At 40.6% G+C, this 23,841-nt stretch overlaps 2 protein-coding genes across 2 annotated transcripts in view; one reads left to right on the top strand and one right to left on the bottom strand.

The window, feature by feature from the left end:
- Nucleotides 1-14,367, top strand: part of LOC104506168 (protein zyg-11 homolog B-like) — a gene marked incomplete at its 5' end in the record, with an annotated part of 15,188 nt that extends 821 nt beyond the window's left edge. The window contains 12 exon segments of the mRNA XM_010147035.1: nt 1,755-2,509; nt 5,087-5,227; nt 7,087-7,263; nt 7,432-7,496; nt 8,148-8,247; nt 8,329-8,379; nt 9,023-9,184; nt 9,292-9,339; nt 9,945-10,142; nt 10,235-10,287; nt 10,929-11,026; nt 13,731-14,367. Of these exon segments, the coding sequence (XP_010145337.1) occupies nt 1,755-2,509; nt 5,087-5,227; nt 7,087-7,263; nt 7,432-7,496; nt 8,148-8,247; nt 8,329-8,379; nt 9,023-9,184; nt 9,292-9,339; nt 9,945-10,142; nt 10,235-10,287; nt 10,929-11,026; nt 13,731-13,921 (2,039 nt within the window).
- A 3,096-nt stretch (nt 14,368-17,463) lies between these two features.
- On the bottom strand, nt 17,464-22,479 carry ECHDC2 (enoyl CoA hydratase domain containing 2). Its single transcript, XM_010147036.1, has 9 exons — nt 22,417-22,479; nt 21,700-21,787; nt 21,335-21,421; nt 20,364-20,456; nt 19,687-19,743; nt 19,112-19,299; nt 18,604-18,654; nt 18,231-18,278; nt 17,464-17,554 (listed from the first exon to the last, which is right to left on the bottom strand). The coding sequence occupies exons 1-9, from the start codon at nt 22,465-22,467 to the stop codon at nt 17,477-17,479; spliced, it is 741 nt and encodes a 246-aa protein (XP_010145338.1). The 5' UTR covers nt 22,468-22,479; the 3' UTR covers nt 17,464-17,476.
- Between the last annotated feature and the right edge of the window lie 1,362 nt (nt 22,480-23,841).

The raw sequence follows: 23,841 nt of genomic DNA on the forward strand, positions 1-23,841 counted from the left end.
GAATGTATAGATTGCCCGAGAGAAGAGACAGGAGACCCATTCCTGGAGGTCCTGGAGTCTTTTATTTAAAGAGGAAACATTACACTAGAAAAATTACTTTAAGCAGACCAAACACCCTATCCTATAGGTACAGATTTGATGGGGTCTCGTTGTGCGAATACTGGTGTTCTAGTTTTCTCAAGTTGTTCTAGTCAGATAGACTAGAAGGAATGGTCCTTTAAAAAAAAAAAAAGGCAACACCCTCAAAAAATCTTAGTCTTCGACATACATTACTTTCTGATAAGTAATGATTTAGTGTAGCCCCAAGAAATCAGATTCAAGGAAATGGAATTACCAGAAGTTTAATGCCTGTGGTAGTAGTGCTGAAGGCAGTTCCAGGCCCCGAAACGTCACAAACACCGTCGGAGTGTAGGATGTCAAAAAGCGCATGCCAGATAAACAGGGTGTGGCTAAGGTAGGCCAGTGAGTGAGCCTAACTTGATCCTTAAATGAAAAGATGAGCAAAAAAGAAGTAACATAGCAATACTTTAACCAAATTATAATCACATTCAATTTTTCTGCTGGGTACCATTTGTTTCGCCCCGTGTCTTTCCTTTCCCTGCAAAAGAGGAATGCCCCAAGCAGTTGGTCAGAAATGCCTTGCCCTTTAGAAAGGTCTGCAAATCTTAATTTGACTTTGTCACAGAGATAAGTACTAGCTCATGGCTTAAATCCAAAGTGTTGTGGCAATGATGTTTTATTCAAATATATTGCATTTTCAGTTTCTTTTATGCTCAGTATCCTTGAAGATAGGATATAATAACCCTCTAGAGTGAAACTAGAAGGACATGTTCTTCCTACGCCTTTTGTGTGCATGCTTGTGCAACCATACCCTTCTCATTCGGCTTTCTAAACAGCAGCAATCCTTCTGTTAATGAGATACAATTAAGAAATCTTAGTGTTTTCAAGGTGCTTTGGATAATCCTGTGAAATGTATTATTTCACTTAGGCTGTTGCCAGCATGCTGCAAGAAAAGACTACTTATGCAGTCGTCTTGCTACAGAGCAAAAAGATAATAATCTCAAACAAGACTGTTTCCTTTATTCATTGCTGTCTTTCTCTCCTTCCCACCTTCTCCTTGCCCTTCTCTTTCTCCTCTTTGAATTGCTTTTTAGGTTTCTTTCTCACATTCAGCTTGTTTCTGAGCAACACTCCTACCTTCTTCATGAGGGATATATGGAAGAACTTCATTAGCTTAATTTAGTGTTATTGATTCTACTTATGAATTCAGTCACATGCTAAATTATTCATTCGAGTTAAAGCAAGATGAGAACTGGTCACTGATTGCTGGTACTCTCACTATTAACAGAACTGTGACCAGGGAAGAGCTTTCAGAAACTTTAAAATTCTTTTTTTGGCATGTATCTAACCAGTTCAGTCAGAAACTCCAGAAAGTGCTGGCAGTAGCCTGACTGTTTTTGAATCCTATCCACATTTTATTTATTGCGTGTTCAGTCTTCTGAACCAAACAGGTAATGTGTATATATACTGCATCTTAATTTATCTTCCCTATTCTTAACCTGGAAATTTCCAAAAGTGAGATCGTCATCTTAAAGGTGGAATCCCAACTATAATTGGGATCAGTGACATCGTGATCCGAGACAAAGTACTTTGTAATTAATTTTCTTCATTAACACCTTGAACCATTTGCATTCTTGAAATAAAAGTGGTGTTGTGTAACACCGGAACCAAACACTAATGCTGTTTTCCAACAGGGCTTCTGAACGATGGAACTGTGGGCATCTTCCGAGGCAACCAGATGCGCTTGAAAAGAGCGTGTATCCGGAAGGCCAAGATCTCTGCTGTGGCTTTCAGGAAAGCATTCTGCCATCACAAGCTGGTAGAACTTGATGCTACTGGGGTGAATGCAGATATAACAATCACAGACATTATCAGTGGACTTGGCAGCAATAAATGGATCCAACAAAATCTACAATGCCTTGTGCTGAACTCACTGACTCTTTCTTTGGAAGACCCGTACGAGAGGTGCTTCAGTCAGTTGTCTGGGCTTCGTGCGTTGAGTATCACCAATGTTCTGTTCTACAACGAGGACTTGGCAGATGTTGCTTCGCTTCCTAGGTTAGAAAGTTTGGATATATCCAACACCTCCGTCACTGACATAACTGCACTCCTCACCTGCAAAGACCGACTCAAGTCTTTGACCATGCACCACCTGAAATGCTTGAAAATGACCACAACCCAGATTCTGGACGTTATAAGAGAACTGAAATACCTGAATCACCTTGATATTTCGGATGACAAACAGTTCACGTCAGACATTGCACTTCGTTTACTGGAACAGAAAGATATTTTGCCTAACCTTGTGTCTTTGGACATTTCTGGAAGAAAACATGTTACGGATAAAGCTGTGGAAGCGTTTATTCAGCAACGGCCCACAATGCAGTTTGTAGGACTGCTAGCTACTGATGCCGGCTACTCGGAATTCCTAACAGGAGAAGGAAACCTAAAGGTTAAGTGGGGGAATTAATTTTACTGAAAAATAACAATGCGTGTAATCATCTGTAATGAATGCATGTGGGTGTTTCAGAAGGAGACTGTAAGTTCACTTTTTTAACTGTTAATTGTAATTACTGACTTTATGTCAAGTTCCTGCTTCATTCTGGCACAGAGGCTGCTAAATTTCCATAATACTGTTCTGAGAAGCATCTCTTTTTCTGTGCCTTTTCAGTGAGCGTTAGATCCTGATTTAACATCCCAGGTTTAAGAGAGGTGAACTTTGTCTCGTCTGAAGTCATTTGCTGGAATAATATTCCCTGGTTTCCAGCACAGTATCTCGTGTAAGGCAGCAAGAAGTAAGAGGTGGAGGTACAATTTGCGTAAGCTTTGAGCAGTTCATGATTAACAAAGCAGGTACAATAAAACTTAATAACTGAGCTGCTGTTGTACTCCTCCACTTCTATTTCTTACTACAATGTTTCTACCCAACTTGAAAGGTCTTTTGGTGATGAACATTACTTCGGATGAAAGAATTCCTCTTCTTGAACAAATCCGGAATTACTTAGCCCCTCAGGATGACATGATGTTTGCTGAAGTGCGTTCATTTATCTTTTAGTGTCAGACAACAAGATGTCGTTCCATGTTCTGTAGAATTTGCATGCGCTTACTGGAGAATGTATCTATCCTGTCCCTGCTCTGATGGGGTCAGAATTAAAGAAGAGGAGATGTTTTAGGCATGTCAGTGGTATATCATCTTTCACTCTGAGTTTAGTTTTGCACTGTGCCATGAGGATGATGGACACTGTAGAGGCAATGAGGAAGAGTTTGCATAGTGTGTCCATAGTTAAGTCTGTCTCCTGTGCAAGCTGACTTTGTGCTTCAGTTTTAAAATTCCATATGCTCTTGTTACAGGCAAGTGAGGTAACACAGCGACACAACTCTATAATTGTTTTTTTTTTTTCTTTTCCTGGAACTTTTGACAGTGCACAAGAGACTTGGCCATTAACAACGAAGTTGTCACAGTTAATAGCAGTGTGTATGAATGTTGAAATGCATTGTTGGAGAAAGCATGTTTCCATTTGGCGTGACTGATGTATACCATCGGGAAGTGATACTTCATGTTTGGTATAATTCAATGTAATCCTTGCTATTTAGCATACATGCTTTGTACCGGTGCATGTGCTATGAAGAGGTAGGAAGGGAGAAGGTTCTAGTAGTGGCAAAATGATGATGGACTTGTACCAGTGTAGTCAGGAAATCAGTTTGCATTTCTTTTTTTTCTTTTAAGGCACAGTTGTCGAGAAGAGACTGTAGGCAGCGACTGGGATTTTTTTCCCTTTTTTGTGTGTGTGACCTGAAATTCATTAGTGACTATATTGTAAATATTCACCTGCTTAGTCTAGATACTGCTGAAGAATAAACAGGACGCAGCACTTAGGAAATGGCAGAAGTAAAATATTACTGTCATTACAGCAGTCCTGTAAAATTTGATTATAGAAGCTCTTGAAAGATTGAACACTAGGCAGACATTGTAATTGAGAACATGAAGCCAAGTGGAAATTCTTCATGTAGTGTGTAATTGGCTGCAAAACATATCAGTAAATTATTGCCCTGTTCTAATCAGTACAGAATATAAACCAAAATCCAAGATGGTATCAGTTCTCTCAAGGCTGTAATACATGCGTGATCTAGCAAGTTTTGAAACATTTGGCTCTATGCAATAGAGGATGCGCGGAACGTGACACTTCAGTCTATGAACGTTTGCTTTCCCTTATGTGACAAGTTAAGTAGAACAAGTTCTGCATGCTTCCCTAAGAGTTTTTAAAAACAGTGATTGCAGCAATGATTCATTAAATAGTAGGACTGAGGAACAAGCCATCTACAGTTACACAGTTTACAGTCATAAAGGAGATTAATATATTAAAGTGGAAAATATAGCAGATTGAGAGGTGGGAAAAGGTGCAGCTAGTTGCTGATTTAATGTCCTCAACTTCAGCTCATATTAGTCAACAGCTCATAGCTTCTAATGCAGTCTTCGCCTAGCTCATTGTTTAGTTTTCACATGTATTTAAAGTCTGGTTTTAAGAATTACTTCTTTTGCAGAGAGCATGAGGTAGTTCTTTAATATGGTGCTGGAAAGCTGTTGCTACAGATACAGCCTCTAGGACACTTCACGTAGAATGGTAATCTTTCTTTTTATTGCCAGAGCTAGAACACAGAGCCAAAAAGTTACAGCCAAAATACCATCTTCATCGGTTTATCAGCTGCGTTTGGCAGAGCGTTCAGTTACGAATAGTGCTTTTTAGGCGTTTGGTGCATCTTAAGCACTTAGTGTTTTCATACAGTTCTGCTTAAAGACACAACTGAAGCCTTGTTTTGGCTTATTAATGTGGCTTCTTCTTTTTGGGGAATGTTTGAAGATTGTGTAGTTCTGGATTAATATGGCCAGACCAAGTAATTGTTTGCTTACTGAAGGATTTGGCTAAAAATAATCACCACCTTTGAAACTGTAGCTTTGCACTTTTTAAGAACAAAACTTTTAAAGCCAGATGATGACATCTTGAACTAAAGATAATTTCTCTGTCCATAGGTGTCAGGAGAAGCAAATGAAACTCAGATTGCTGAAGCCCTGAAGCGTTACAGTGAACGGGCCTTCTTTGTCAGAGAAGCACTCTTTCATTTATTCAGCCTGACACATGTAATGGAAAAAACAAAGCCTGAAATTTTAAAGGTAAAATAATACAGTTTTGATGACTGTCGTGCATTGTTCCTTAAACCGAGCACATCCCCAAAAGCCTGGTATAAATTATTCTGTAAGATTTTACATATTTTTGTTTTGATTACCATTAAAATTTTAATGTTGGATAAAAATTCATTACTATAAACAATAGTGATGTAGAAGATGCCCTGTAGTCTTTTGTGTTAGGTAAAATTGATCTAGATTAATGTGTAGTATTTAAATTTAGTAGCATCTAAATTAATTTTTTCATGTAACTTTGATCTGAAATTTTCTTCAGATGCTGAATTCTGTCATTAGAACATATCTGTACCAGGTCAAATCAAAGGTCTGTCTGGTCGTCTTCCCCAGGTCCAACAGTGCCTTCTGCTCATGCTTACCAAGCAGTAGTAATAAGGAAGGCATTCAGTGATATTTCTCTCTACTGTCACCTTCCAGCATGACAACAAATGAATAAACATTGTTAGTGTTCTATATTGGGCTCTAACTTGGAAAATCCTAGCAACTTCCTCAAAATCCATTCTAGGCATTGGTTTTCCATGTCTAGAACACCAGCAATAGATTAATTTTTATTATGATCATAAAAAGAGGCATCGGTAGGACAGATGATTTTTGGCTTTCCTATTCTCTTTGAAGTTGAACATGTGACCTGGATTTTATTTGCTTCAGTGTTGTCGTGGTTTAACCCCAGCTGGCAACTAAGTACCACACAGCCGCTTGCTCACTCACCCCCAGCAGGATGGGGGAGAGAATCAGAATGGTAAAAGGGAGAAGACTCATAGGATGAGATAAAGACAGTTTAATAGGTGAAGCAAAAGCCGCACACAAGCAAGGCAAAACAAGGCATTTATTCCCCGCTTCCCATGGGCAGGCGGGGGTTCAGCCATCTCTAGGGAAAGCAGGGCCCCGTCACACATAACGGTGACTTGTGAAGACAAACGCCATCACTCTGAATGTCTCCCCCTGCACCCCTTCCTCCTCCTTCCCCCAGCTGTGTATGCCGAGCATGATGCCATATGGTCTGGAATATCCCTTGGATCAGTTGGGATCAGCTGTCCCACCTGTGTGTCCCCTCCCAACTCCTTGTGCCCCCCCTCCCAGCCTGCTCGCTGGTGGGGGGTGCGAGGAGCAGAAAAGGCCTTGACTCTGTGTCAGCACTGCTCAGCAGAAACAAAATCATCCCTATGTTAGCAGCACTGTTTCCAGCACAAACCCAAAACGTAGCCCCCTAGTAGCTAACATGAAGAAAATTAACTCGATCCCAGCCAGAACCATCACAAGTATCAGAAAGACTTTGGCAATCAATAATCAACAAGAAAAACATTTACTTAGGTGAGTTCACAATCAACATACATAGCCAAAACCATAATTCAGGACGAAGGTACGAAAAATACTTCCAGACCTCACAGCTTAGGGTATGATCTGAAGTGACTAGTGACCAAACAACAAGCTGCTACCTCATTCCCGTGATGCTGTGGAGACTCTGTCCTACCTTATCATCTCTTAAAGGGTTTGATGACTCTTTCCTTTTTTTTTTTAACCAGTGTATAGAGGAAACCTTGGATCTTTCTAGGAATCTCTTGCATTCCATGCATCATCTCCTTTGAGAGGCGACTGCAACCTGTGCAAGAGGACTTGGAAAAATACAAGTTGTCAGCTTTTTTGAGTCACTGAGCAGAAGGAACTGTTCTTCCTGAGGACTAAAATCACACCAGATGGACTTCTCACTTAAGTAAAAGAGAGGCAGAAATACGGTGCTGTGAGTCATTGTTGTGGCCTCGAGCAGCAGTGGTTCGCTCTTGGGGCGTGTGCACAAACATCTCGCTAATGTGGGCAAAACTCTTGCATTTCAGCTGGTGGTTATTGGAATGAGAAATCACCCCCTGAACCTGCCCGTGCAGTTAGCAGCAAGTGCGTGTGTCTTTAACCTGACCAAGCAAGATTTAGCAGCAGGCATGCCTGTGCGGCTTCTGGCCGATGTCACTCACTTGCTCCTGAAGGCCATGGAACACTTCCCAAATCATCAACAGGTAAAAGACAAAATTGCTTTATTTTTCGGTAGAATTCCCCATTTCATGGATCTTACAGAATGTTTCTCCGCATCTCCTGACCTGACAGAACCATGTTCAATGTTTCATAGCAAGAAAGTATTCTGAAATACATGTTTGTCTGAAGTAATTATATTTAATTTCTTGCAGCTGCAAAAGAATTGCCTTCTTTCACTGTGCAGTGACAGAATCCTTCAGGATGTTCCGTTTAACAGGTAGGTTTTATATGTCAGTTAAAACGAGTCGTAGCATTGTGGAGTATTTTTTTCTTTGTCTGTTCCTTCAGAAGGTTTGTTTTCTTGTCTGTTGTTTTGCTCAGTTCAAATCATTCCAATGTTTGGATTCCAAACAAATAAAGGCTAGACAAATTCTGGAATTTGTCTGGCCTATATTATTTTGGGCCTGTAATTCACAATTGAATATAGGTCTGAGAAAAATCCTTTGGTATACAGGTAATTTTTTTGCCTCATCTGAATGGTTCTGTCACTGATTGCATGTAACAGAAATCAGGATTTCCTGGGGAACTATAGGATTGCTTTTTGCAGATATTTTTCTAATTAAATTTTGCCCAAGTACTTTTAAGTGCGTTGGTCTGTTACAGAAGATTGTGCCAAATTTTTCTTCCTTCTTTGGAAGCAATTCCACCTTGGTACATCATTAGAAGTAGGAGACCCTAAGCAAACAGCTCAAAGCTGACTGGCTCATGCAATACCTGTAATTTCTCCACGTCTTTGTACTTTTTTTGGGTAGGAGGCATCCTTCTTCCTGGTTCTTGGCCTATATGCATTTCTGTCTGTCTGTGTACATCTTTCTTTTGCTGAGACTTACGAGACTTCTGAGAATTAAATTTATTTTTTAATGTCCAGGTTTGAAGCAGCCAAACTTGTCATGCAGTGGCTGTGTAATCATGAAGATCAAAACATGCAAAGGATGGCTGTAGCCATAATTTCCATTCTAGCTGCAAAGGTACGAAATTTAAGCTTTGGGGTTATAGGATAATGTTGCCAAAGTCTAAAAAATTGTTGATATGGTTTTGTTTGTTTACAGCTTTCAACAGAGCAAACAGCTCAGCTTGGGGCAGAGCTTTTCATTGTTAGGGTAAGTAGGATACTTCCTGATAGTCAGAAATGCCATCCTCTCCCTCTGTTCATGCTAACAGTATTCCTAAAGATATAAAATTAAACGTAGTAGATAGAATTCTAAGAACACATTAACCTGTACTCATTTGGAAGCTCTTTAGAAGAGAAAAGCCTAGCTAATTTGTTAGAGATAATGTCAGAATGGCAATGAGGCATATTGGAATAGATGAAAAGAAGCCAAAGTTGAAAAACTAAGAAGTAAAATAGCAAGACATCTCTTGATTTGAAATCCATTGTATAAGATGCTCAAAAAGAGAATATTTGAAGTAAGTGGTTAGTGCTGTCAATGTTCACGTGGGGTCCAGAGTTCTGTGGATGGCTTTGTGCCATCCATAATAGTGCTACACATGGAACTGCGGTGAAAACAAAAGGATTCCTCTGTCAGGCAACCATGTTCACAGGGGAGCCAAAAAGTCTAATAGCTGTTTTATTTTGTATAGTTTGACCCTAAACATGCAGATCTTTACTGTGTATATAAACAATAGCTATGCATTACCCCAGCTGGCACAGAAAGGAGCAGAGGAGCTAATACTTTTGGTACACAATCATAACTAGGATTTTTGGATTGTTTTAGTGGTTTTTTTTTTTTTCCCCCCCTCCAGCAACTTCTACAAATAGTTAAACAGAAAACCAATCAGAATCTTGTAGATACTACCCTCAAGTTCACACTGAGTGCACTTTGGAATCTCACTGATGAATCTCCAACAACATGTCGTCACTTCATTGAAAATCAAGGGCTAGAACTTTTCATGAGAGTCTTAGAGGTGAGGAGTACAGTTTTGGTGGTGGATTATCAACGTGGGTTTATAATTAACGTTGTTTCAATAGTAAGCATGAATGGTTACATGTAGTTTGTTTCTTTTTTCCACAGTCTTTTCCATCTGAGTCATCCATCCAACAGAAAGTTCTTGGACTTCTGGTGAGATGAATTAAAAACAAACAAACAACAACAACAAAAAAAACCCTGAAATATATACTTTTAAAAATGCTTTTTAAAAGTTGTTTTTTCTTCGTGTTAATCTGAAAACTTGCCAATATTTTTATGTTGTTCTTTAATCTTTACAGTGTGCGTTATTCACTATTGACATTGTTTTGAATTGTGTTACCAGTAGAAATTGATGGTTACAGTAAACAAAAAGCCTTTAAAAAAGGGCGATGAGTGGGGCTTCAGATGAGTCCAAATGCAAACAGTTCAAAAATTCAAAATTGTGCACTGCTGAGCTTACTGAAATTGTCTTTTGAGAATGTTAAAACTAGCCGTTGATTTGGTAGTCTGCATGCTAATGGCCTAAAATTACATATGAGAAAAACCTCTTCGTTTTGAGGCAAATTCCTGTATTGGACTGGAAAAGTTTTCAGAAGCAGGAGTAGTATTTTGGTATCTGGTGGTCACCTGGATGTATGAAGATCTCATCCTGGTGTTTGTATGTGTTTACTTAGAAAATGTAGTTCAGGTTTACATGTTTAACTCTCATCAATCTTACTGTTTCTGTTGATACTTTCTTTTTTCCTCCCCCCCTCCAGAATAACATAGCTGAAGTTAAAGAACTCCATTCTGAATTAATGTGGAAGGACTTTATAGACCACATCAGTAAATTATTGCACAGCGTGGAGGTGGAAGTTAGCTACTTTGCAGCCGGGATTATTGCTCACTTGATCTCTCGAGGGGAGCAGGCCTGGACGTTAAGTCGCAGCCAGAGGACGTCTCTCCTTGAACAGCTGGTACAGAAATGATGGTGAATTTTATCACACTCTTTTATGTTTTTTCAATGTTTGTATTTAACAATGAGTGTTCTTGGTTCTGTGTTTTGCAGCATTCTGCCATTTTGAATTGGCCAACCCCAGAATGTGAGATGGTGGCGTACAGGTAACTACGGCCTTGATTTAGAGCTTGGAAAATAAACTGAACTAGATTGAGAACTTGTTCCCAAAGGAGGGTGAGCTGCTAGCCAGACAGGTGTTTTTCCACTTTGTCAAAACCATATCAGCTTAGAATATGCAGTGTGTTAATTTTCCCTTTGTTACCAAAGGTTAGGGACCGCTGTAAAAGAAAAGTGTATTGTTGTTCTGCCTGATTTTCTGTTAAAGGTATTCAGCTGCACGTCTAAGAAGACTTAGACACAAGATTAACCAGTAAGGTTATCTTGGCTAGCACTAGGTTAGCACCATCTGTCCTAGACAAAGAAGCTTGAGGCCAAAAAGTACAACTAGATAATTACTGTCTGTCTAATCCTTGTAATTTCCACTGTTTAGTCCTGTTTTTAAGGAGTAGGAGGCATCCGATTGCTATGGTAAAAGCATACCACATAGCCACTGGAGGTGATTTTTGCTATTAATTGTCTTAAACATTAAAAAGCACACCTGCTGCATCTAAAACTCTTGGTTTCTCAAATGTCTGTCCTAGTTGCACCTATAGCTGAGTGAGCAGACAACATGTGACCTCTGTTGTAATAAGATCCAGTAGCATAGCAAGTTGCTGATCGTCTCCTTTTTTTTTTTTTTTAATAGGTCTTTCAATCCGTTTTTTCCTCTACTTGGCTGTTTCATGACACCTGGTGTCCAGTTATGGGCTGTGTGGGCCATGCAGCACGTCTGCAGCAAAAATCGTATGTATTAAAATAAAATTATCTTTTCAATTCTTACTTCTTAGCATATTATCCACTAGCATGGAGTGGGAAAAATAAGAATTCCTAGGGTATTCACTCCCAGTTCTCTGGAGAAACTACATTTAGTTAGGCTTTAACTAAATGGAGCAGGAAGAGAGTAGTAAGATTTGTCCTTTTTTTTACTGGAATCTTACTGTTAAATGCACAGGATTAATTCCAGAATATGGACATGCGTTATGATTAAGTACACTTTTGGCTTGCACTGGTGTTTTTATTCAGAAATGTAAATGTTGATAATGGGCAACAAATTTCTTTTAAGAACAATGATTGTTGCAGGTAGCTGTCTCTTACTGTGAGAACAGAAGTTTTAGGTAATCCTCTTCTCTAATTGCTTTTTTTTGCAATAACTTCCTGTGACATGAAGGTCAGTTTCTTAATTTGTCTTTCCCATCTGCCAGATGAGACCAACATCTTGTTTATAAAATGATTTGAGAGCACGTGATGAAACGCACAAGTGCTGGGAAAGGAAATAAATCCCCTGAGCATACCTAGATGTAAGACTGGACAAAACTTCTGGCTTTTAGTGCCTTTTTTTTTGACATATGTTTGTATGACATGAATGCAAATATTGTCATTAATGTCTACCCGATACAAAGCAGCTGTCCTCTAAAGTATCAAAAGTATTTTCTGTGCCAGTTTTTTTTAATCTCTGACAGCAGCATACCTTTGCTTGTTTGTCCCTGTCCCATAAATTATAGTTTTTACAGTGAAAAGACATCTATTCAGGGCCAAACAATAGCATGGCATAATATATAATTGCACATGAAGTACTGTTTTCCTGCTCTTTACAGAGCTTGTAGCTGTAATGAGATGCTGTTCGCTGGGTACCCTGTCCAGAGGTCTGGGAAGACTGTTCCCATGTTGAAGTAGCAATGTTCTGATGAAGTTGTTTTACTGGTCATACTCTGGATAAGTTTTTGATTAAGACCCTGTAATTCTGCGTTAATGAATTTGAAGCAACCTTCCTCCCCCTCTCTGTGCCTCAGCCCTGTTCACTTAGTATGGTCCTATATGTTCTATTTATTGTTGGTGTTTATTTTGTGCTGCCCTAACCTCTGGGCTTTCAGCATGCCACAGGGGTTGCTGCTGACAGTGAGCAACTGCTCTGTTGTGGAATGCAGAGGTTGGAAATACTTTGATGGCATACTCCTGGTTTGAGATCAAAACAGTATGCCTGAAGTTTCATTCTGATCGTAGTTGGTGCCAGAAGCTTCTGGACAAAGCTGCAGAGAAACCAAACCTACTCTGAGGGAAAATATGTTTAATTCTGAAATACGGAGATTTGTCTGGGGGGAAAATCTTAAGCTTTTGGTGCTTGACACCAAGAAGGCTTTTTGTTCTGGAGAGGAGATGAATTTTATTTTGGCTTTCTCTTTTAGATGAGGGTGAAAAGTAGTCTGGGATTAATGGGATTGACTTTTCTGTGTGGTGTGTGGTTTTGTTTGGTTTATTTTCCTCCCTTTGCGGTTTCTCTGTATCATATTCAGCTCAATGAGCTCATGTAACTCAGATATTAGTAGCACTGCAGCCAATGTGATCCCCAGTGAAACGTTTGTCACCATTTAAACAACTCTGGTGTTGCTTCACTGAGATGAACAGTGAAATTGGGCACATCTGAGGTAATGCACTGTGGATTGTGTTATGGGCACCCTGACCTTTTTATAACAACTTCTGAAACTTGTGTGTTACGTTGAACTGTCGTAACACTGGAGCTGGTGTAGGCGTGCTCTCAAATTTTTAAAATTGATAATGAAAGTAGAAAGAAAAGTATACTTTATCCCTGAAGAGGCATTCATAGAAACCTGTAACTCGTTAAAGGCCACCATCAGTACTGTTTTGGCAAACTGAAGGTGCCTACAATGAAGCTGGGGGGGACTTTTTACAAGGGGCTGTAGTGACAGGGCAAGGGGTAACGGGTTTAAATTGGAAGTGGGGAGGTTTAGATATCAGGAAGAAATTCTTCCCAGAGAGGGTGGGGAGGCACTAGCACAGGTTGCCCAGAGAAGCTGTGGATGCCCCATCCCTGGAAGTGTCCAAAGCCAGGCTGGATGAGGCTTGGAGCAACGTGGTCTAGTGGAAGGTGTCCCTGCCCATGGCAGGGGGGTTGGAACTGGATGGTCTTTAAGGTCCCTTCCACCCCAACCATTCTATGATTCTATGAAACTGTGAAGGAACTCGCTCCTATTCACTCTGCAAGCCTGTATAAATGTTGTGGTATATGTGATACCATTTTTAGGTAACTGTTCTGTACTGAGGTTTTTGATAAAGGTGGTATTTTTACTTGGATACTCATAGATACTATAGTTCTTCTGATTCCCATTTCTTAAAATATCTGTGTGTGCACTTAAGATTCCTGTATAGGAGATTCAGGGAGAGAGAGAATACTGTGCTGATTGCAAGGCCTTTTCCAGTCAGCTGAGGCAGACATGGAAACAGACCTGACTACAGCCAGAGTGCACTCTGAGGAACTCTGTTGTCACTTGCTGAAGTACAAATGCACCTCTGTAGATGTTTCGGGTGTGTCTTAAATGCTGCCTGCTTGAGGAGAAGAAAGTGGATTTGAATTAGGGTCTACAGTTATATTTACCCTAGATACTTTTTGGGGGCTGTTGCTTTAATTCCCTTTTTTAATCTTTTATTACAGCTGCTAGGTACTGCAGTATGTTAATAGAAGAAGGTGGCTTACAGCATTTATACAACATAAAGGAAAACGTCCAGACTGATCCACACGTCCAAAGGATTGCCATTGCCATCCTAGACAGTTTGGAAAAACACATTATGCGTCACGGGAGACCACCTCCATGTAAAAAACAGCAACACAATAAACCAAACTGAAAGCTGCAAGTATAGGAGTGTAAAGTATTGTCTCTGTAATAATCCCTTCTGATGTGTGTGTAGTTGGAGTAACTTGTAATACAGTGGTCACCATTAAAGTGATTTCCCGATAATTGTGGTACCCAGAACCATGTACGGAACACTTGGTGAACGTCAACTTTAATGGCAACCGCGCACGCACCTTGCCAAGGGTCGCTGCTTGCGCTGGTCACACCCGTAGGATCACTGCTGGCTGCAGGGAGGTGGGACTTGTACAGACCAATACGCACATCGGAGAAAAAAAGACTTCTAGGAACATCGTGTTTTGTGACTTGTGGGACAGAAAGTTGCTTCGTCCCTCTGGTTGCTGTTCATAACACTGTTTACCAGTTTGGTGTTTGAATAGAGCTGTGTGTGGTTGTGAGATTCAAGACTTTTACAGAATAAAACAAAAGTACATGCATGCAGGTTACAATGAGGCTTGTAACTAAGGCGACCAAAATGTCCATTGTCTCTAGCCCTTCTGAACATGAGGGGGGTCTTCAACTTCCTTTTCCTTCTGCCTGCAAGCTGTGTTCTTTTGTTTCCCTTACTGCTAGAACAATGCCTTTTTGCAGTTCAGTTCTCCCGAGTCCTCCCTACTTTTAGTAAGGTGGGGATCAGGGTTGCATCAGGGAAAGGGGAAACCTGCTAAAGTAAAGCAATAGAAATAGGATTAAAAGGACAATACTAAAAGGATGAACTAAGCTTGAGATTTTAAACTTGATAACAAAAAGGGGTTTTTGTTGACTACTTCTGGTTGTGTGTGATACCTTTCTTTAGTTTTTAGAATGCTGATAGGAGAGGGCTCATCAGAGCAAAATACTGACTTGTCTTCATCATGAAGGGGATTGCATGTCTTGATAGGAGGCCCGGGATATTTGGTCACCTTATTTATAAGAGAATAATGATTGCTCTGTTGTTTTCTGTAAATATTCTGTCGGTATTGTGCAGTGAATTATATTTCTGAGTCATCACAGTGCAAAATATCACCCGATGTTATATGTAAGCCCCGTGTCAACTGCATTGTTTTGTGGAGTGTGAAATTTTACATGAAGATGCTAATTGTAACAATTTCTTTCTGGGTTTCAAATGATGTGTTGAATGAAACGTATTGCACAGCATACAGATGCCTGATAAAATACAAGTGATGGAAGCAAACTGCATGTCCGTTCAAATTCAGTTTTATTTCAGGTATGGTTTGTCTGGTTGTCTCCATATTTCCGTGGCAACTGACTGATATACAGACTCTTCTGTAAATATATTGGTAATTGAGTTTGAAAAGAAAACTTATGTTTGGAAGCTTAATAGCAGGGATGGCTTCTTCATGATGACCATATTTTACTATTTTTAACTTCCCTCTCCCAACTCCCATCCTTCAAATAAAAACATCACCTCTAATCTTCAATAATCTAGTTATTGTCTTCAGAAGGTACGGATCCAGTAATTTAATCAATGCTGTGTAATGGCTTTTTGTACAAAGGTATAATTTGGCTAGCATAATTTTCAGGTATGTATCTGGTTATGTAGTTTTCTTGATTTGGAAAGAAATGAAATTGGTTTTAGCTTTTGAGTTATGAAGGTGGTTTAAAAAAATGAAATATGGTCTGCAAGCCTTTACCCACCACCCTTCTGCAGTGTCTGCTACAGGACTTAGGCTGCGGAATTTCCATTATGTGAAATGGAGCACAAAACTTGACAAAATTGGTGTTAGAATCAATATAAATCAATTGCTACAAGATTATAAAATAAAGATGACAACTCTCCTTACAGTACTGTTTTTTTCCTAGTAACAGGAGAACTTGCTGAAGCATCTTAACTAAAACTGGGGTGGGGAGGGGGAAGTCTGCTACTCCGTGCAGCGTAAAATGTGTATGATACTGCCATCGGTGCAGATGGTGAAGGTGTCATCATGAAGTTCTGCAGCCAGCAAGCACAGAGGTGGTGATTCTTCTGTTTTGTTCCCACAGGCTTCTGGCAAACTGAGCAGAATTCTTCTAAGCTGCATCCTGTGTTCAGCTGGAACAGTTCGTTTTCCAAAGAAGTGGAAAGGAGGGACAGCTGGAATAGCTGACCCAAATTGGCCAAGGTTAGTAACTTGGGGAGGGGATCTCTGCTCAGGAGCGGGCTGGGCATCAGGTGCTGGATGATGAGCAGTTACATTGTGCATCACTTGCTTTGTGTATTATTAGTACTGTTGTTGCTGTTACTTAGTCTCGCCTTGTGTTGTCCTGTTAAACCGTCCTTGTCTCAACCTCTGGGTTTTGCCTTTTTCTTCTGATTCTCCTCCCCATCCCACCACAGGGATTAGGAGTGAGTGGCTGCATGGTGCTCTGTTGCCTGCTGGCCCTAAACCACGATGAGCTGAAAACATGAATGCCTGGAAGACATTCATCCACTAAAATTACCTGTATGGGCCAGTTACAGAAAGGTCTTTTCACATTCCTGTGCAGCTTCAGCAGTTTCTGCCAGGGTAGAATTCTGGAAGTGGTTTTTAAACTGCTGTATTTCACCTGTGGGATTTGCCATTGTCTATGAAGGCTGCTCTACCTTTGCAGATCTTCACATAAGAAACTCGTAACCTTACCAGATTATACATGTACCTCACCTGCAGAATTGGTCAGCTAACCTTTGGCACAAGTGAAATTGTGGTTTGTGTCGAGACAAGCATGAAGTGACACCCAGTTCCTGTGTGGTAAGCCATATTTTGTAAATATATTTTGATAATCTGTAAAGTTTTTACTAAAAATACATTTCTCTATACTAATTCAGTTCTGTTTGAAAGCCCCAGTGAAAAAAAAAAAAACCATAGAGCTGAACCATGTGGCATGTCTCTGTGCTGGAGAACCTCTAAGCAGAGGGAGAAAAAAACTTTTTAACTTCCAGTCAGTGACAGTGGAAAATGTGTGATGGGAGGGAGGTGACATGCCTGAGGTGTCTGGTGTGACTGACAGTGCAGCCATGGATATGTGCACATACAGGCTCTGCGTTTTCTCCAGCACTGATGCCAAGGAGATGTAAGGTCAGCTGCCTGGAATGATAGCTTGGTGTTCTGCACTATTCACATCAGACTGGTGAAACAGCACTGCTCTGTGCTAATACTGCTGATTCTGTCTGATGAGGTGGAAGTGCACTGATAATGGGAAGCAAGCTTAGGAAGGGTTTCTTTGTAAATTGACTTTCTTTTCAGGGTGACTTTTTTCTTTTTCCTGTCAATGTTTAGATGCAGCATGTTTTCTGCTTTTTTAAAACTATTATTACTTGCTTATGGTGAGCCAAAGCAGCTCCATACTCCTTACCTGACATCTGTTTGAGAGCCATAACCTCTGACTGAAAGAGCATACACCTTAAAAGGATCAACTGTACAAAGTTAAACCTTTATTTGGGAATTCTTACAGCAAAATGATGCAGTGGAGTATTCAGAAATGCAGTCCAAGGGAAGGAGCTAAGTACACAGAATGCAGTCATAATCTCAAGAAATCAGGAGTCCGCTTCAGTCCTCCTTTACCTTCAAAAATCAAGGGAAGCTAGGAAGCATTATTTGCCAATAAACTGAGGTGGACGTTTCTCCTTGAAGGCAGCCATCCCCTCCTGACGGTCTCTTGTGGGAATATTCTGCATTAAAAAAAAGGTATGTTTTTCGTTGACAGATCTGATACGCTTTTAAGTACTGACTAATTTGGCTGAAGTGGTCTTGAGACTAAGATTGCTTTTCTTTCAATGACACATTAAGCCCCTCCTTCCACTTTGTGCAACTTGGAAAATAAAAAAAACTGGGTTATAGTGTAAATCACAAGCAAAACATCTAAGATGAAGACCATAGACTCAAGAACTATATAGGAAAACAGTTTTCTATGAATTTAATACTTTACACTGAGAGGCACAGCAGTTAAGATAGTATTTTGAGAGCATGCACGTTTCTCAGCTAATGGAACAAGTATCAGAAGGAATGAGTACAGAATGACTATGGAATAATTTGGTTTTCAATTAGTTAAACCTAAAGCCAGTTGTAAAGCTCATACTGTAATTAACATTGAAACTAAGAATATACAACTACTTGAGACAGAAGGCTAAGGCTGGACTTTGGTCTCAGGCAGGCTGAGAGGCTGCTATGCATCGCACACCAGTTAATATTCTGAAACAGAAATCAAACTGTACTTGAGTATGTTCTCAAAACTTTAGATTTAGCTGTCAGTGTTCCCATAGAGGAATACAAGAGGACACCGAGAATATCTAGTTTTAGAAAACGTACAGTTTTTCCTTTCCTGAAAGTGTTTGGAAGGTCACCTACCTGGGCATAACACATCCCCTCAATAGCCATCCCTGACGCAATGTCGACCTGGCAATGAGAGGGAAGGAGAGATTTGTCTGAAGTATGACCCTCAAAACTGCTTTACAGTCCTTAAATCAATAAACATTCACTTGTAGTGGTGTAGTTCTAATACAGGAGTGAAGATCACTCACTAAGATCTGTAGAAAAAATTCTTGCCATGCGAATTTTGTCTTTAAAACCACTTCAGGGGTTTTTAAAGATGTTCTTTTACAATCCTTGTTTAGACAAGGCTTTTACTCAGCTGATCTAAACATTTTTCACCATAGTAATTTGTAAGAGCTGCCTGTCTGCTTCATTTACCTCAGCATTTAAAAACAAATAAAATTATTACCTCCATTCCTCTGTTTATTGCCAGTTTTCCCATTTTCACAGCAAATGGAGCCTTTATTAAAAAAAAAACACACACAAAACCAACCCACAAAAAACATTTGAAGATAATTAAAGCCACATCAGTTCATAATAGTGTAGTCACATCATTATCCTACCTCCAAATTGACTTTTAGTCTATATAAATTTGCAGCAAGTTAGTAAGTATTTGTAAAAAAAACAATTTGGCATTATCTACAGTAAATAGCTGTACACGGTGCAGGGTTTCAGTGTGTTCTGCAGGTCTGCGTAACTGCAGCTGGGAGGACAGTTTCACCTATGGGTTACACAGCTGGAGGTTACCACTTGTTCCTGCAGGATTTGCATTCATAAAAAAGGACAGAGTTAAGAGACTGAAACATCAGGAACTGACACTTTAGTACTTCGTAGAAAGGAATTTCAACTGTTTGTTTGCTCTCTCAAGGGAAGCAGAAATGCGTCCTTTACATTGCCTACATGAGACATGCACTTACCTGAGGAAGGATTTCTTTAGCCAAAGTTAATGCTCTCTGGTAAGCTGCATCTCCCTCGCTGTTTTGTGGCACTGTGTGATTTACCAATCCCATGGAGAAGGCTTGTTGTCCATCGATCTGTCTACCAGTGAAAATGAGTTCCTTTGCAAGACCTATTCCAACACATCTGGGCAAGCGCTGGGTTCCACCTTATGACAACAGCAAAACCACCATTTTCCATTTGAGAAACGCGCAAAAACCAACAGTATTTTGTCTCCTTATATAACAAGGAGGTTTGAAAAATAAAAGGATCGTGTATCTCTTGAAAAACTGCTATCTGAGTACGTCAACTTTTGGCAAGGCACCTGAAAGGCTTCAGCATCCTTTTGAATATTTTGGTAAACAGCAAAAGGTGAAAAGAGACTGTCCTAAATTCACAGCAAGTCCAAGACTGCTTGGAACAGAAACCTGAATTCACAGATCTCTTGGGTCACTTTAAGTTGCTTCTTGTAATTTGCATTCAAAACACTTCAAGTGCTCTAATAGTAAAATATTTACTAGAGAAAGTGAGAGACTGAAGATTTAATGACTGTTACCTGCTCCAGGAAGAAGCCCTCTTGTGGTCTCAATAAGGCCCATTTTAGCTGATGAAGCTATTTAAAAAAAAAAAATTACAGGATTTAGTTACTTTTTATCTGTATAACTCATTTTCCACACTGAACTGATTAATAAAACTACAGACTGCCAGTACTGAACTGGAACTCCATTTCTCCAGGTAGCTGGAAGCTTTGAGTACTACAGTGCTTAATCAACAGGCACCTCAAGTCAGATGAGGAATGTGTAGTATGGCTGCTTACCCCTATTGTAGCAATTTGATCTAGAAAAATGAACCTTGGGTCCATCCCACATGAAATGCAATGGATGAAAGAATGGAAACAGATGAAGGAAGACTTCCAGTCCAAACTGATTGAAGTAGGGAAGGTCAGATCTAGCCAGAGTGCTGATCCAGCATTACATGATGTTGGTAATCCTACCAATAAATAGTTTGCTGAAGGAATCCTAATCTTGACTAAAGAGAAGCTTTGCTTTTTAAGCAAGGAAATTGCTTTCCCAATAATAACTGTCACAATTTCTGGACAAATGCCTACTCACTTCCTGAACTAAGTTCCTCTCTTAGCCTACTGGATTTGTTAACAGCTATTGTGTGTGTAAGTTCTCTTTAAAATGCAGTCACCAATTACAAGAAGTATCCCATATTAAGCAAAACACAAACCTGCAACTCGAAGGTCACAAGCTAACGCCAGTTCTAGTCCACCACCCAACGCGTAGCCATCTATTGCAGCAATTGTGGGTACAGGCAGGGCAGCTGGAGAAGACAATACAGATTATATAGTTTTGTTCCAGAAGTTCTGGTCCACTCACTTCTGGAATTTAAATGCTTATATTCTAAAGCTTTTAGTAGTTCTCCAAAATCGTTCAATTCATCTCCTTCTGCTACAAACTTTCTGACTGCCTCTAAAGAGTAGGCATTGTCTTTTTGCACTTATCCCTGCTCTGTAAGAAAAATGCAAAATGTAATGTAACTACCTGGACAAACACCACCCCCCATAACCCCCCGACTGCTTCTGTGGTTTGTGAGACAGGGCCATTCTCTCTATGTTGTCATTTGCTTTTAATTACTACAGTTTGATTAGTATTTTAGTCACAATTCAATTTGGTGTTTCTTTCTAGTGGGAGCAGAACAATAGGAGAAGATCAATTGCAGAATTCCTTCTGGAAAAAAAGAAAAAGGATGGGGGGAATTGTAGGTAGAAACCCCTGCCATTCAACAAATCCACAAAGAGATCAAAATCCATGTTCTTAGGTCATCACTGCATCATGAATGCTTCAGAGAGTGTGTTAAAAGTGGGACAACTAACACTGCTGACTTTGTCTAGCACTGTCTGCCAGGGATCACACAGAACTGAATACAGAATGCTTTGCTGTAGCAGATACTTCTTATGTGTGTGTGCTGCTCTTCACCATGCAAAAGGCAGTACTGACATGCATCTTCTCCTTGAAGTGGCAGCAGGATAGTTGGTATTTAATCAGATCTCTGTTTTGGGCATAGTCTGGAGCCATTTGGAAAGCTCCTCCTAAACAGATAACCTGCTAGGGGTAGCATCCTTCCCCTCCTGCAACGGTTAGTAATGTCGCGGGTACAGACAGTCTGGGGTAAGTTTCCCAGCTGAAACAATCCTTTACCTATTTCATCCATGAGATTTCTCAGCCTTTTAACAAAGTGTCCAACTTCTGCATCATCCATCTTTGCACGTTCCTTTAAGTCTGCTCCTAAACAGAGGAGAGAAAGGTGAGAGTCCAGGAACAGGGAAGAGACATCCGAACTGTGTTCCCTCCTGTCCACTGCGGAGGGCACAACATTTCCAGAGTCTTGAAATGCAGTGTTCTGGGCAAGGTCGGTCAGCGGAATTTGGAGTGTGAATATTTGGGCTGGAGCAGTGACTACATTTTTGATGGTTCCAACTCCTTTTCTGCATGATCTGATCATCACACAGCCCTAAGAAGCATCACGTTTTTTAACAACAGTTTGCAGAGCCTTTGTTACTTACCAGCACAAAATACCCCTTTCACTTCGCTCTTGAAAACCACCACACGAACCTTCTCATCAAAGCGGAGTTGTTCCAGAGCGCTGAACAGCTATGAGGGAGGGAGTACAAACGAGAGAAGAAAAACCTTAAGCATGTGAATGTATATACCCACATTACAGCAAGGTCCTAATCTACAATAAAAGTGGTGGGGTTTTTTGGTTTGGTTTTTTTTTTTCTTGCAGGTGCCAGGAATTTCCTGGAAATCATGTATGTGGAGCCAGGAGGATCCTTCCACGACAGCCTCAGAATAACACGTTTCCCCATCTCTTTTCTCCTTCCATTCAGAGATGAACATTTTTTTTGTACCTTAAACTCCCCTCCCTGCCCAGGAATGAGCCACATTTTCCTCTAGATTGCCTCAACCTCGAACAGGTCATCTGCTAAGGTCTGACAGTGAGTGTGTTTTTGTTGTAATTACACAAGTGAGGACATCAGCTTGCCTCAGCGTTAGCTAACTGAAGTAACTCCAGTATCTCTGTCCATCCACATCTGAAGTTACTGCAGTACTGACATACCATGATCTCTTGTTCTCCAGGCTAACCTGCTGTGCCCCAATGCAGTCTCCTGCTGACCTCCAGCAAGAGATTTGAGTTTTCGTTTCAGATTTCCCACAACTATTATTGCAGCTAGTTACTGATCATGATTCCAAACACGTTCACGGGCCAGGCCCATACTCACTTCATTTACAAATACTTTTCCCAATGAATTTCTTGCGTGGGGTCGGTTCATTAGGATTTCAGCAATACCTTAGTAATAGGAGACAATTTCAGTTATACTTCAATTAATTCTCTGACACAGTAATTCAACTGGGAACAATTGCTGCATCTTCTCTTTCCTGAAAATGCATATAAAGTATATTCTAAAACAATCAGTTATTTTAAAAGTGGAGGTGGTAGATAACGTCTAGGAAACCCAGTTGCGCAGGACAACTGTAAAAATTCAGTAGCACTGTGAATAACAAATAGGCAGACTTTTAAAAAAACTAACATGACATCCAAGAATGTCTGAGAATCAATGCAGGAATGGAAAAGAAAAACCAAACCCAAATTATTTATCTTAGGTTTCTGTTTCAGATGTTACTTAATTCAGTTTTATTGCACAGTCTTACTGTGTTCAAGTATATTCCTTAGTGAAGAATAAGGATTGTTCATCCTCTTGGGATTGCTTGCATGAGAATAGCAGGAACTGGTCACTCTCAGTTTGTGTTACAGAGGTGTTTTGAAATAGCAGCTCCATTTAATTTAAAGTTAATAAGCTCATCAGTGGAAAGGATTTCACTCCAAGTTCCTAAGTCCAAGAAGAAAAGTAAGACCATATCTACCTACTTCTCCCTTGAACGTGTAAATTATTATCCAGTGATTTCTGTATGCTTTGGAGAGGAAAAACGTCTCCTGTCTCCTTGGCTCACTTCCCAGGCCTTAACATCGTAGGATGCTGCTGCTGTGGGTGCAGACATGCACCTTCCGTCTGTCCCGCCTGCTCCATCTGCCCTGACAGGAGTCTGTCTTCATTCCTCTGCCAGCGGCCAGGCAGCGAGCAAGAGATGTGTCACAGGAACAGGGACGTGGGTAACAGCGAGCACCAGCAAACAAGGTAAATTCGCAATTCTGGTAACTACATTAACGTGTAAGTAGCTGAGAGCTGTTCAGAAGCTCTTGCAATCGTTACCCTTACCAGGGAGTGATCCTGTTGTCAGTCTGAACCCAGACTCTAACTGCTTAGTGACTCCAGAGAGGTGCCCTGGTGCTGTCCTGCCTTCAGTGCTGTACGGTACTGATACCAGAAAAATCTAAGGTATGCAAACCAGAACTTCTTGTATTGAGATCTCCATACCTAACTGAAAAAAATACATCTACCTGTTTGTTTGGCAGCTGCGTTCTTGCGAAGAACGATCAAGGCACAGCTTAACGCAGACAGTGTAGGCAACCTGCCTGCCCTGGGCTTGGCGAGGCCACCGGTCACCGTCTGGCCTACAAGGGCGTCAGAGCGAGGGTCGGCTCGGGGGCCCGTGCAGGATGCCCGGGCAGGGCTGTGGGACAGCCCGAGGGTTTCCAGGGCCTGCCGGAGGGGCAGCGAGGCCTGGCAGAGCCGAGGTGCTGGGGA

This window comes from Eurypyga helias, unplaced genomic scaffold, assembly GCF_000690775.1.
Source record: "Eurypyga helias isolate BGI_N326 unplaced genomic scaffold, ASM69077v1 scaffold712, whole genome shotgun sequence".
NCBI classification, from domain to species: domain Eukaryota; kingdom Metazoa; phylum Chordata; class Aves; order Eurypygiformes; family Eurypygidae; genus Eurypyga; species Eurypyga helias.

What these genes read in the sequence shown, in the direction of transcription:
- ECHDC2 (XM_010147036.1), bottom strand. Translation starts at nt 22,467, where the DNA reads ATGAACCGACCCCACGCAAGAAATTCATTGGGAAAAGTATTTGTAAAT. An exon ending in CTAAAGAAATCCTTCCTCAG is followed by an intron (nt 18,655 to 19,111) that starts GTAAGTGCATGT and finishes TTTTTAATAAAG; the next exon opens with GCTCCATTTGCTGTGAAAAT. An exon ending in CAATAAACAGAGGAATGGAG is followed by an intron (nt 18,279 to 18,603) that starts GTAATAATTTTA and finishes TCTCATTGCCAG; the next exon opens with GTCGACATTGCGTCAGGGAT.